The 14,014-nt window shown below is 46.9% G+C and overlaps 1 protein-coding gene across 3 annotated transcripts in view; it reads left to right on the top strand.

Moving 5' to 3' along the window:
- SLC39A14 (solute carrier family 39 member 14) overlaps positions 1 to 14,014 on the top strand; it is a 46,329-nt gene that overhangs the window by 26,700 nt on the left and 5,615 nt on the right. The window contains exons 1-7 of one of the 3 annotated variants that reach the window (XM_045457551.1): positions 2,641 to 2,665; positions 4,451 to 4,731; positions 6,495 to 6,681; positions 9,666 to 9,835; positions 11,806 to 11,928; positions 12,669 to 12,857; positions 12,976 to 13,183. In XM_045457551.1, the coding sequence (XP_045313507.1) occupies positions 4,465 to 4,731; positions 6,495 to 6,681; positions 9,666 to 9,835; positions 11,806 to 11,928; positions 12,669 to 12,857; positions 12,976 to 13,183 (1,144 nt within the window). In that variant the 5' untranslated portion in view covers positions 2,641 to 2,665; positions 4,451 to 4,464. Of the gene's footprint in view, positions 1 to 2,640; positions 2,666 to 4,450; positions 4,732 to 6,494; positions 6,682 to 7,483; positions 7,654 to 9,665; positions 9,836 to 11,805; positions 11,929 to 12,668; positions 12,858 to 12,975; positions 13,184 to 14,014 lie in introns of those variants that run through there. The other 2 variants (XM_045457546.1, XM_045457535.1) reach the window with 2 other exon arrangements.

The raw sequence follows: 14,014 nt of genomic DNA, 5'->3' as shown, positions 1-14,014 counted from the left end.
AGAAGTGCCATTTTTAGGATGAGATACTTCTGGATCCAGTGAAGGGATGGCAGGCAAGTGGAATCCTAATTCAGGAGCCTCCAAGATGGTGAGGAAACCTAAAGTTTCACAGAAGGTCTGAGAGCAAGCATCTGTTGCTGACTTTCTTTTAGGATTTTTATTTCCCCCTAGAAGGATTGGCTCTGGCGCCTTGGAGGCAGACCTAAAGGCACTAAAATAATTTACTTCTTTGAACCCAAGCGAGGTGAACAAAGGAGTGGAGAGACTCCAACTTGTCTTTAGTGGGAGGGCCTGGTCCTCTGAGCCAAGAGCACATTTGAGCCTTTGTCTCTTTCCAGCTTGTTTTCATGCCCTGCCCTGTTCACTCTTCTTACTACTCCTGGAAGGTGTCCTTGAGGGCAGCTGGCTTGGCTCCCTGGGACTGGGGGCAGTCCACCCAGGGGCCCGCCCATTTCCACAGCCTTAATAGACCCGGGCTTCCTCCCACAGCTGGGCCCATGTGGTGAGGACCCCTGCCTAGCTTCACCCTACAGCTGCATCAAGAGCTGTATGTGTTCTCTTCCTCTCTCCTTTTTTTCCTCCAGACAATCTTCTATAAACTCTTTTTCTCCCCTAAGAATAACTAGTAGCTAACAAAAAAAATCTCCATTGGAGCAGAAAGCTCCCCTTTTGTGTCTGCCAAAAGGCCAGGGTCACTTGAATTTGAAGTGTCTTTAGCAATGCCAAGATCCCTGGACCAGGACTTCTGAACTGCCCTCCTAGTTGTTTTTAGACTCTCGGGGGAGTGGGTCATGTCTTGAGTGTTGGGTCAGGCGGGAGGTTCTGCCTGTGCATTTCAGGAGGCTCTCCTGGCCACACCGAGGGGCCAAGGGGCCGCGGAGTTAACAGAGAACAGATACTCTTTGTAAATGCTTACTTTTGACATGAATGCCCAGACAGGCAAAACTTTTCAAGTTATGTGGGCTCTCTCACACTTGAAGTGATTTTGTTTGTTTGTTCTGGATGTTTTGGAGTTGCTGCAGATAAATTCGAGAAATATAGCTGAAGTGAGGACCGTTGTTTTGTTGAAGTGATTGTACAGAAAGAAGGCACCCTGTAACACAGGCTAGCCTCTAACGTGTACCTGTGGGGTCCCTTGCACAGGTCTTCAGTGCATGTCATGCCTAGACTTGGGGTGCTTGTTGGGCTGATAGAAATTGGGAAGAGCTAGGGTGTCTGGCTGGCTCAGTCAGTAGTGCATGCGACTCTTGATCTCTGGGTTGTAAGGTCGAGCTCCACGTTGGATGCAGAGATTACTTAATTTACTTAAATAAGTAAACAAATAAAATTGGGAAGAGCTGCCTAGAGACCTGCAGGATTTTGTGGACCTCCTTGGGGACCCAGGGTGCGTATTTTATGTCTCCATACAGCGGTGAAGTGGTTCAGAGTATGCTGACTTTCCCATCATTCAGACTGGCTTCAGTTCATGAAAAATTTAATCTACTTGACTTGTTGCTTATGGATCATGTTTCCTAATTTCTGAAACCAGGTTTCCTCATCTATTAGGTAAAGATAAGTATCCCAGCTTCTCTTCAAGGAATCCATAACTGTCACGGGCTTAGCAGCGTTGGTGCTGGTGACACCAGCTGCTGACCTCAACATCTCTTTGCCCTCCTTTGCCAAATCCACGCGGCCCTCCTCTCCGTCGCTCTGATAGTACAACACATGCCTCAGATTATAGTGTGGCCAGGTAGAGGACGGTTTTCTTTGTACAGTGGATTTTAGCCATTTCAGCCTAAGATCCCACCTGCTGACTGTAACTTAACTTCTGGTTCTCAGTGTCGATTTGAGAGTTGTTAGTCTCAAAGTAACCCTTTACTCACTCCTATTTTTGCTGATGGCTAATCCATCTCTTTGTGTGACTCAAAGTACATTCCTTTGAAGAGGGATATTTTTCTGTCTCCAGATGCTGTGCATGCCCCATGTGTGGCAGCTAATGCCTGGAATGTCCCCTGGTATACTTGTTGGGGAGACCTGTGGGATATGTGTGCTACAGGCCTGGAATAAAGTTAGCCATAGGGATATTCCCAGTAGTTCCATTAGCAGCTCAGTATCTCGGTTGGGAGGGAGTCAAAGTGGATTAATTATAATAAAATCACAGCATTTGATTGAGTGCTTTTGTATGTAGGTCAGGCACTTGATGACTTGCTGTAGCTCATGTCATTAAATTTTCACAGTAACCCAGTGAGGTGCATACCCATTTTATAGATGAGAAAACAGGTAGAGCCTAAGTAACTTGCCCAAGGTCACTAATCTGGCCAGCAGAAATTCAAGCCAGGTCTTTCTGACACAAAAGGCCAGGGTAAGCTGCATCACTCCTCTTTTTAAGTTTTATTTAAGTAATCTCTACACTCAGTGTGGGCTCAAGCTCACAACCCCAAGATCAAGAGTCATACACACCACTGACTGGGCCAGCCAGGCACCCCTGCATCACTACTGCGAGTGACTCTAGAATGTTTAAATATCTTGCCCAAGATCACACGCTTTGTAAACAAGTGGCAGAACCAAGATGCAAACCAAACAAGCCTACTCTTAACCACTCTGCTCTAGCTCCTCTGTCACAAGCAAAGGCCCTGAGGTGGAGTGATCCAGTGAGAAGAGTGCCAGGGCCCTGGGAGCCTGGGAGGTATGGAAACACCTGTAGTGATGGGGTTCCCGGGTCTGGATTAAATAGGAGGCTCATTTTCCCTACCTGGTATTTGTTTATTTCACTAATTAAATTATAACTGTACTGAGGAAGTGACTAATGAAAGAAAATCATCAGCCCTGCTACTTTAGGCGTATGTTTCCCTGTTCCTTCTCACTTCCTACTTTTGTTACATAATTGTTCTACTTGTTTGCTTTACATGAAACTCATGGTTTCGTTTTTATAGCTGCATACTATTCAATGAAATGGATATAATTTGCTTGATCATAATTTTCTGCCTACAGCCTTTGTATTTTTGGATTGCTTCTATTAGTATAAATTCCAAAGGTAGACTTAATAATTCAAAGGATTGAAATGCTTTTATTATCATATAACTTTTCGAGTCTCATGATTTATGTAGCCACCAGCCATATCTTACTCTGTTGTTTAACCTCACTAACATTCAGGTGTGTCTTTTGTAAATCTGTTTTGCTATTTTAATAAGCAGCAATATAACACTGTCCATCTTTTAAACTTGTATTCTTTTTTTATTGAACTGTAGTTGACATACAATGTATTGGTTTTGGGTATGGAACATATTGACTCAATACGTATATGCGTTACACATTGCTCACCAAGGTAAGTGTAGTCACCATCTGTTACTATACCAATTTATTACAGAATTATTGACTATGTTCCTCAAGCTGTACTTTTCATCCCTGTGTCTTATTTATTTTATAGCTGGAAGTTTGTACCTCTTCATCCCTTTCACCTGTTTTGCCCATCTCTCTACCCCCTGAAGTTTCTATTCTTAACAAACGAGAGAATCTCAGTATTTCTTCATGTTCTCTAATTTAGGCAGTATAGGTAAACCTTTGTCATGTTTGATGGTGTATTTATTCCCCTGGTCTATTTTTTTTCCCCTCTTTTAGTTGTAGGTTTTGTTTGTTTGTTTGTTGTTGAGAAAGAGAGAGAACAAGTTAGGGACAGGCAGAGGGGGAAAGAGAGGATCCTAAGTGAGCTCAGTGCTGACAGCAGAGAGATCCATGCAAGGCTCGGACTCATGAACCTTGAGATCATGACCTGAGCCAAAGTTGCACTCTTAGCTGACTGAGCCACCCAGGCGCCCTGTTATTTATTTATTTATTTATTTATTTATTTATTTATTTATTTATAATTTAACTTTTTATTTTGGAGAAATTTCCAATGTACAAAAGTAGAATAGTATAGGGGCTCCTGACTGGCTCAGTGGGTAGAGCATGCAACTCTTGATCTCAGGGTTGTGAGTTCAAGCCCCACATTGGGCATAGAGCCTACTTAAAAAAACAAAAAATAGAATAGTATAATAAATTCCCATTCACCTAATTGAGCAGTTTCATGAGTTATTAACTCATGCCTGATGCCTGATTGTGTCTCATCTATGTTCCCAATGCAAATACTCCCTCCTTTGTTATTTTGAAGCAAGTTCCAGGTAAGATATCCTTTAATCCACGATTATTTCTGAATCTCTAAAAGATAAAAACTTTTTAAGCATAATCAAGTAGTTTTTTACTGTGTATTTTTAAGTTTAGTCAAACCTGTTGAATTTGTCCTTTTATTATTTTTTTATTCCATGCTTTGAAGAGAAGTGTTTTTCTCAAAAGCTTGGTAGAGGCATTAGGGAAGGGTAAAGAGTTAGAGGGGGAGGGAAGGCTGTCTGGAGTGAGGCTGCCATGTCTGGTGGGGAAGCCAGAGGAGAGGGTCGGTTTCTGGAGCCTCTCACTCACCTGCTTTTCCTTCTTACAGGCTTATTTGCCACCATGAAGCTGCTACACCCAGCCTTCCCTGACTGCTTCCTGCTGATCCTGCTCAGCTTATGGAGTGCTGCTATTCCTGAAGCTCATGCTATGTCCACAGGGACACCAGCCATCAGCGCAGCCTCTTTCCTACAGGACCTCCTGCATCGATATGGGGAGGGGAACAGCCTTACCCTGCAGGAACTGAAGGCCCTGCTCAACCACCTGGATGTGGGAGTGGGCCGGGACAATGTCACCCAGCCTTTGCAGGGACAGAGGAACCTCTCGACGGTAAGGCTCCAAGTGTTGCTGAGCACTGTCTGCCCTCCTAGGGTCACAGTCTGGTTAGGCATGGGGAGCCCAAGCAGCTTGGAGCAGGTGAGCCTTGATGGCAGAGCAGAGGGGCCAACTCTTCTTCCTCCCGTTGTCTGGGTCAGTGAGTCTGAGTCCCCAGCAGCACCTCCTGCCCTCCCAAATGGCTGTTTTGAAGCCCTTACCAGAGGGAGCTGTCAGTGGGGGTTCTCGGCCTTCCACAAACTTCCTTGCAGCTGCACTGGGATCACCTGGAACTGCTGGCAAGCCGGAGCTCCCTGACAGCTAGCATTTCTCATAGGGCTTACAGTTTACAAGGCCCTTTGCCTGCAATCCCAGGTGAACCTCACACTACCTCAGGTGCAGGTGGAAAGTCTTCATTGTTTAGAAAGCAATACTGAGGGTCTCATGGTGACTCCTGGAGAGCTCAGGACTGGGACCCAGGTTCTTTGTTCTTTCTTCCATATCATCTTTGCTAATCCTAGTCTGAGGCTATTTGTGGCAGCCAAATGTAAGCCAGCCAGCAGTGTCTTTATATATCTGCTTTGTTCCTGTGCTGAGGACTGTGAGAAAGAGAAAAATGAGTCATGTTGAAGGGTTTGCTGTCACGATGGGGAGCTTAACCAACTGAGAACAGAGTCATCTGATAATAACATGAAGTGTTAAATTCTGTGGGCTGGATCGTCTTCATAGAGTTGAGAAATGAGACAGGGAGGGGAGTGTATGCTAGAGGAATCGAGGGAGGTTCGTGGGTTAGGCATCCGGGGGCTTCAGCCTGAAGGAGAACAGTTTGGAGAAGCCACGTAGCCAGGGGGCCAGGCAGCCTGGATGCAGAACCACAGGCACGCGGTAATGTCTGAGCTGGGGAGAAGGCTGCCCTGACAGGCTCTTGCAGACTGACCCCAGAGGGCCCCTTGGCACGGCAGCAGTAGCTTGGGGTCACCAGAGTCCAGCCCTCAGCTTTGTAGGCCCAGAAGCTCTCACTTGTCACCACACCCAGAGGGCTGTTAAGACGGATCTGTGTAAAACCGCCTCAGATAAAGACTGATGTGTAGGTATATAAAGTATAATTAGAAGTAAAACTGCAGTGTTTCACAGGAACGGTATGTGAGAGTACTAACCTAACACCTCCCAAGGGGACTGAGCGTTCATGTCCTCTGGCCAGCCCATACTTGCTCCAACGTACACTGCATCTTTAGATTTTCCTTCCTTCCTCCGCTAATCTCTGTCAACACATTCTTCAGACTGGGGACACCATGTATAGGGTCTTGGGGACTGATGTTCTTCTTTAGATGCCAGTGCTCAATAACAGCTCTGGACAAGTATCTGGAATCTGCATTTTAATATAACAGCTCCTCAGGCTATTGTGATGTGCAGCCAGATTTGGTATCTGAACGAAGCTGTTTCTTCAGGTATGCAAATAGATCATGTTTTCCACAAACCACACCCTGGTCACAAAGATTGGAATTCAGTTGTTCCCAGACCTTCTGGGCAGCCCTGTATGAATGGGTGTGTGTAAAGTGTGTGACTTTCACTGCATGGCTGATCTCTGAGATTACCTATCAGTTTTTCAAGTTTAGGGACTACCTTGCTCTCGTTCCTAGAGATTAGTCTACAGATTCCCCAAGATTAGGAAGGGTTCCATCTTCATTTTCTCCTCATGGAAGGCTGTTGGTTGCTACAAGGGGCCAGGTGTGACTTTGGGTTCTGAGAGGCTTCCTGCCTCTCCCACTTTGTCTCAGTGTTTTAGTTCTGGAGACCTCTTTGCTGCCCACAACTTCAGCAACCAGTCACGGATTGGAAGGAGAGAGTTCCAGGAGTTCTGCCCTACCATCCTCCAGCAGCTGGATTCCCGAGCCTGCTCCTCTGAGAACCAGGAGAACGAGGAGGATGAGCAGACAGAAGAGGGGAAGCCAAGCGCAATTGAAGGTGAGCTGAGACAGGAAGGCAGGGGCCTGGGGCCGTGCTCATGTCACGTGGATCCCTGGGCTGATAGATGGTGCCACTCACGGAAGGTCTCACAAGTGACCAGCTCGTCACCACTAGGGGAGTGAATCAGAGTAATGATTACACTGATACCTTCTGCATTCCCAAGACTGCTCCAGCATGTTGTCAGACCGGCTGCTCAATGTTCAGTGTTGGGCTTTTGGACCAGCCTGGTGGGGTTTTTTTGGCTATTTTTTCATTTTTGTTTTTATTAAACTACAAGGGACTAATGGCCTTGGGTTTTTTTGTTTGTTTTTGTTTTGTTTTGTTTTGAGTTTAGCTGCCCCCAGCCCACTTTATCCTTTCCCCCACCCTGCCCAGTACCTCTGCTCCAGCCACAGTGGACTCACCATGGTCTGTGAGTGTCTGTGACTCCTGCGGGCCTGGGTTGCCCTTCTGAAATCCTGTCGCACTGATGTGCGCTGCCCACCCCTTGGTACCTAGCATATGCTGCCTTTGTTGTTTCCTGCTATCATCATTTCACTCCTATGGTTTTTTGGACTTTACTGTTTTCACTTGCTTCTCCATCTAAAAGGTAAGCTTCTTTGGATAGCGACTTTGCTGGGTTGTTTTCAGACTTCTCCACCGCACCCAGCAAGAGATGGACTCAACCGTTAATGTACTGACGGGTTGGTGCTCTCTGTCTGCCCAGATGGTAGCTGAATTGAGAATGGGCCACCCCAGGCAGCAAGAGCACCCCCACCCTCAGTAATGGAGGCCCTCGTCTGTTCTTGTTCCTCCACAGTGTGGGGCTTTGGCTTCCTCAGTGTTTCACTGATTAACCTGGCCTCTCTGCTGGGAGTCCTCGTCCTGCCGTGCACGGAGAAAGCATTTTTCAGCCGTGTGCTCACTTACTTCATCGCCCTGTCCATTGGAACGCTGCTCTCTAACGCGCTCTTCCAGCTCATCCCAGAGGTGCAGTAGAACAGAAACTTGCGCGTCCTCTTTCCCTGGGGGCCCTGCAGCTGAGCCCCTACCTAATGGCCCTGCCCCCACCATGTGTTCCGAGGCTCCTGACAACTGCCACCTGGAACATTCACTTCTCCCTCATATCAGGGAACACAAATGACTTCTGACTCTGGATCTCAAGGGACTTCTCTCCCTCCTGGGGCACCCAGGTTGGCCTGTGGCCTCTTCAGGTGATGTCAGATGCAAGGCTCTCCGCATGTGCCCTCGCTGTTGGAGATCTCTCAGCCTCCCTTTCCCAGTCCCTGCCTCTCCACTGCCCCGTTTGCAGGGCTCAGGAGGAACACTGCAGCTGGTGGTCACTGTCCAAGTCCTGGTACTCTGTACGTGCTTTAAGTAGAGGCCCTGACAGTGTTCAGGTGTGGCCACCAAGGGATCACCCATCTGGAATGAGGTGGAAGGAAAAGAGGTTACCAACTGGTCAATAGAATTGGCCTAAAAAGTGAGGGATCCTTCCGCCCCACCCCAAGTAGGCCATAATTCGTAGCATAGAGAGCCAAACAGAACAAAAACTATTTAACAAAAACAAATTAAAATTCCAAGATAAATGAAAGGGGCACTCAGGCCTTCATACCTTGCATCTTGACTTTTTCCTGGGATAGGACTGACTTCCTGGTGCCCTTACTTGACTGTTTGAAATATTTGTTAATTTTGCTTTTTAATTGTGACCACTGAGGAGCTAAAAAAAAAAAAAAAAAAAAAAAAAGACCCAAGTTGATAGTCTGCCCACTCTGTCAGCTCAGGCAGGGCTGTGCACATGCAGTAGGGGTGATTGCGTGGGGACCCCCTTGGGGATTGGTGGCAGCTGCCTTTCATAAAGAGCCCATGTCACTGGCTGCCCAGCCTTTGCCAATCAAAAGACTCTCACCAGAATAGATGCCAGACGCAAAGCCCAGGCCTTGCCTGTTCCTTCTAAGTGAGAGAAGAAATCTGGTTTAAGAGTAACTATCTCCATGTTATCTCAAAACTCCACATGAATCTAACAAGTGCTTCCAGGGGAGACCTCATCTTGGGCTTTTATTTATTTTTTTTTTCAGCTCCAGAAACTGAACTTATTAATTTTTTAAAGATTCAAAATGAAATGCCTTGTTGCTTATTAAATGGAAAACAATAATTGTACATGCTCCGCCCCTGGGGCTCCCAGGGGAGTGCCTCATCCTGGCTCAGTTTTGTCCTACCTGGAGTGTGTGACACTGGGAAATGATAGAGGAGATCTTTTTTGTGACAAGGTGATCTTGGAACTCTGTCCTCCATGCTGGAGTTCTCTCGGAGCAAATGGAAACAAACTTGAGACAAACAAACCTGAGAAGTTAAGAAACTAAGTTATACGGGCATTGGGTTTTACTGGTTCTCCATCCATCTGCCCTGCACGTCTGACTTGGTCTGGTTTTGCAAGATAAAACAAAGTCCAGGTGGAAGTGCGTGTGCCTATATGGTATAAGCCAGATGTGAAAAGCAAACATGGCAGCCAGCACAATGAGCTCTCTTTGTCTCCTTGATCTTGTTTCCTGTTGAAGAGAGCCCTCTGAGTCCAAAGTCTGCCATGGGCAGCCTGTGGATAGGCCTGAGCACACCTCAGCTGTGTGAGGAGGCAGTGCCCCGCCCTGCAGCCACACCAGCTGGCAGGTGCACCTCCAGGTGTCACTTGGGCCACCAAAGGCAGCAGCTGGGGTGGGAGCCACGGGTTCCAAGGCCACCTTGAATTCCTCTTCATTTCTTCTGAACTGATTGAAGGAAATTTCATCAGACTTGAATCACTAACAAATTTTCTATTTCTCTCTCCCTCCCTACTTGTCTCTCTGATTTTTCCTTTTTTGTTTCCTTGTTAATATCCACCAAAACCTTCCTTGTTGCCCCCCCGTCCTTTCCACCCCATGTTTCCCCTAAATGGTGGTCGCTGTGAAATGGGGCGTTTGCCCTTCTCCCTGTCCTGGGTGGGGCTGGCTCTCCCCCAACGGCAGTGTGGGGATACGGTCTCCTCTGTGTGACCGTCATCTCCCTCTGCTCCCTCATGGGGGCCAGCGTGGTGCCCTTCATGAAGAAGACTTTTTACAAGAGGCTGCTGCTCTACTTCATAGCTCTGGCGATTGGAACCCTCTACTCCAACGCCCTCTTCCAGCTCATCCCCGAGGTATGGCAAGCCAGGGCTTTCTCACACAGGAGCATGCCAATCTCTGGGGGGGACCGCGGGGCATAGCGGGAGCACCCTCCACTTCTATACAAGGCATAGGAAGGAGGTCCCTTCCTTGTGGAAAGTGAAGTTGAGATTGACTCATGAGTTAGGGGGCAGCATAGCATAGGTTTGGGAGCTGGGTAGGAATCCCAGCTCTACCCTTCTACAAGTTCTGTGACCTTGGGCAAGTCATTGAACTTCTCTGTGCTTATGTTTCCTCATATGCAAAATGGGGGAAATGATAGGACTGATCCCACGTTGGCATTGTGAGGGCTACATGAGTTAGTATTTGTAAAGTGCCTGGTGCCTGGTTCATGCTCTCTGACTGCTGGGTGAAAAGATGTAGTGCAGTTAGATCACTTGATGGCTCCCGATTTGAGGCTGCAGGCACACACACAGAAAAACCGACAGAATCCCTAGATCTCAATAAAACGATCCGTTCTCCGCAGTAGGTTGTTTTGGGACAAAGGTAATCTAAATAAAATGGCCTGGTTTCACATACATTGATGGCACCTTTGCCAAGGTTAGTGGGAAAATCTCCACAGAACAGGAGGAGCTTAGTCTTTGTAATGTTTGGCAGGCAGCCTTGGAGAAGCTTCATCTGATTTGGTGTAATCTCTGCAGTAGACCTGCTAATGAGTATATGCAGGAGGTGTCTCCTTGTAGGTGGTCTGACAGGCCTGGGCCGAGCCAGAGTTGAAGCACAGAGACGATGCCACATTCTGATAGTACCTTATGTTTTCCATGATGTGGGTTTGTGTTTTCCTAGTTGACTTCTTAGATCAGCTGATGTCTAGAGAAGTAGGGTTTTACCCATTTAATAGAGAACAAGAAAACGTATCCTAGAGGCCAGGTGTTAGAACTGCTAAAGCCATGCTTTTGTACTCTGCCATTCTTCATGGCTTCCTGCAGAGAACTGTCAGTGGACAGTTTTCACTCCACTCTTCCTTAAGATGATTTGCCTCTCCTGGAAATTGGGCCTGTGTGTGTTGTTTCTTGACATACTAGAACTTGACCTTTATGTCTCTTAGAAAACTACACAAGCGAGTAGAGATGGATTTTGTCCCTTTAAAACAGAAAGGAAAAACATCTTTTAAGCAGCCCAGCGTTCCTGGTACTTATGGTCACTTTTATCTTTGACCTATTCATGAGAAGGCTGGTTTATTTGAAAGGCTTGCTTCCTGTCAGAAAATGGAGGGAGCAAGTCACTGGACAGTTACCCAAGGCCCCACCACAAGTCAGGAATATCACTGAGAATGGGATTCTCCTGATTCCTACTCCAGTGGTTTTCCCAATGGATTCTTCTTTGCCCCCCTTGATAAGTGAAGTTTCCAGAAATAACCCAAAACAAAAACCCCAAAATTGACATGTGCAGTGACACAGTCTGCTTTTTTGGCTTTGTGGTCACTGGAAGGTCTGCAGTCAGGAAGATGCCACAATTCTTACTATTTAACTGGGGAATGGATTTCCCATTTTAGAAAGTATAATTACACCATCTCTCTTTGTGTTTACAGGCAGATCAGCTGGGAACATTAGATAAGGAATGGAAATAAACATAAGTGTCTCCTTAAGTATGGAATTTGCAGGCAGGTTCTGCCCTTGTAGCAAAGGAAAAATGAAGACAGAGTCCTAATTAAAAGTAGAAAACCATATCCAAGGCTGTTCTTGGGAGTATAATTCTAAAGGGGACTGATCTTTTGCATCAGAAAATGAGCTAGAGAGAACCTAACAGGCCCTGGTGATATGGCATGAAGGACAGTCAAGGGCTCAATTTTGCTGGAAGGGCAGGAAGGGGTAAGGCGGCAGAGCTATCACAATGAGTGCGTCTCTTTCCTTTCCTAGAATCAAGGAAGTGGTTAAGAGATGAGAGGGGACCCGTGGAGATTTTTTTATTTTCTTAAACTCATTTTGTTTTCCTGGGTCCACAGGCTTTTGGTTTCAACCCTCTGGAAGATTATTATGTCTCCAAGTCTGCGGTGGTGTTTGGGGGCTTTTATCTTTTCTTTTTCACAGAGAAGATCTTGAAGATGCTTCTTAAACAGAAAAATGAGGTGAGGCCTAATTGTTAGTAAAGGGAAAAGTGCTTGTAGGGAAAGCATCCATCTGAGAAATGTCTGTATGTCTTGGTAGTGGTGTCACCAATGCAGTGAGCTTACCTGCTGTCCCCCCTCTTCCCCCAAGAGTGGATTATAACCGACAGATTTCAGGAATAGATCTCCCATCTCCCCTCACAAGGATATTAGCAAAGGCTGAGGACAGACCAGAAGCCCGATCTGGCCCTGTGTGCCTTTTGCTAGGCAGTGGTGTATCCCCTCATTTTATTCTAGATTATTTTTTTAATATACCTTTTGTACTTTAGGAGGTGAAGGAGGGGCTTGGTACATAGTCATTACATAGGAAGTACCACTGCAGAGAACAGAGGAATGATTGTTGCGGTATAGTTCCAAAAAGGTATCTTTGGGTGCCTGGCACACAGTGATCAGTTGCCAAATGGAATAACATTATCCAGTGCAACGGAGGAGCTCTAAACCTCACTAGCAATACCACCTCGTTGGACCAAGTGATGGCCATGAGGTCACTGTTTTGATCTCTGTCCTACACTAAGCCCTTACATTCACCTTAGTTCAGCTTTCTATAACAGCTTTCCCTTGGTTTCTGTGTGCATTGCCTGCTTATGTTTTCTCTGATGGTGGGAATGAGGTCTTCCCAGTGCTGGGAGCACCTACCAGTGCTCAAGAAGCTTTGTGGTTTTGGTGAGTGTCATGCTGACCCTTCCCCATGGTTCCTCCAGCATCATCATGGACATAGCCATTATGCCTCTGAGACGCTTCCTTCCAAGAAGGACCAGGAGGAGGGGGTGACCGAGAAGCTGCAGAACGGGGATCTGGACCATATGATTCCTCAGCACTGCAGCAGTGAGCTGGATGGGAAGGCCCCCATGATGGACGAGAAGGTCATCGTGGGCTCACTCTCTGTCCAGGTCAGTGGGCCATCTGCTGTTGGCCTTTAACCAGTAATGGCCTTGATGATTCGGGCCTACCTTGAAGGTCCATCATTCATCCTTTGACCTGGGGCCGTGGGGATGGGCTTTATTGTAGGACCTGCAGGCTTCCCAGAGTGCCTGTTACTGGCTGAAAGGTGTCCGCTACTCTGATATTGGCACTCTGGCCTGGATGATCACCCTGAGTGACGGCCTCCACAATTTCATCGATGGCCTGGCTATTGGTGCCTCCTTCACCGTGTCTGTTTTCCAAGGCATCAGTACCTCGGTAGCCATCCTGTGCGAGGAGTTCCCACATGAGCTAGGTGAGTGTGCCTGCACTGCTGGCGTCCCCTGCAGCACCCTTCATGTGTCCCACTGCCCCCGCCCCCAACTTCAGAATGCTTGTTGTAACTGCTTAACACATTCTCTGTGGTAAAATCTAACCACCAATTCTTACCAGTTGAATTCATAATTGAAAATTGATCACTGGGGCGCCTGGATGGCGCAGTCGGTTAAGCGTCCGACTTCAGCCAGGTCACGATCTCGCGGTCCGTGAGTTCGAGCCCCGCGTCAGGCTCTGGGCTGATGGCTCAGAGCCTGGAGCCTGTTTCCGATTCTGTGTCTCCCTCTCTCTCTGCCCCTCCCCCATTCATGCTCTGTCTCTCTCTGTCCCAAAAATAAATAAACGTTGAAAAAAAAAAAAAGAAAAAAAAAAAAAAGAAAATTGATCATTGAAAATGATGAAGATTTTTATTGGGATGTTTGTTTCCCTTCCCAGTCCATATCCTGTGCTATTTCCTCACCTCTATAATGGGGTTAATAATAATACTTACCTCATAGATTTTTCATTTATTTTTGAGAGAGACAGAGTGTGAGCGAAGAAGGGACAGAGAGAGAGACAGAATTCAAAGCAGGCTCCAGGCTCTGAGCTGTCAGCACAGAGCCTGACGTGGGGCTTGAACTCATGAACCATGAGATCATGACCTGAGCCGAAGAGGGGCGCTTAACTGACTGAGCCACCCAGGCACCCCTCATCCTATTAGTCTTCCAGAGGCTGAGATGTCTGTTAGAGGTCTGGTGGGTGGAAGAAGTAGATGAACCTGGAGTTAGGGGGTTAGTTTTAGCAGAGCAAGAGTATAAAAGACCTAGAGTGG

Source organism: Leopardus geoffroyi, chromosome B1 (assembly GCF_018350155.1).
Source record: "Leopardus geoffroyi isolate Oge1 chromosome B1, O.geoffroyi_Oge1_pat1.0, whole genome shotgun sequence".
NCBI classification, from domain to species: domain Eukaryota; kingdom Metazoa; phylum Chordata; class Mammalia; order Carnivora; family Felidae; genus Leopardus; species Leopardus geoffroyi.
The sequence above is the reverse complement of the archived record's forward strand: the minus strand, read 5'-3'. Positions and strand labels throughout refer to the sequence as shown.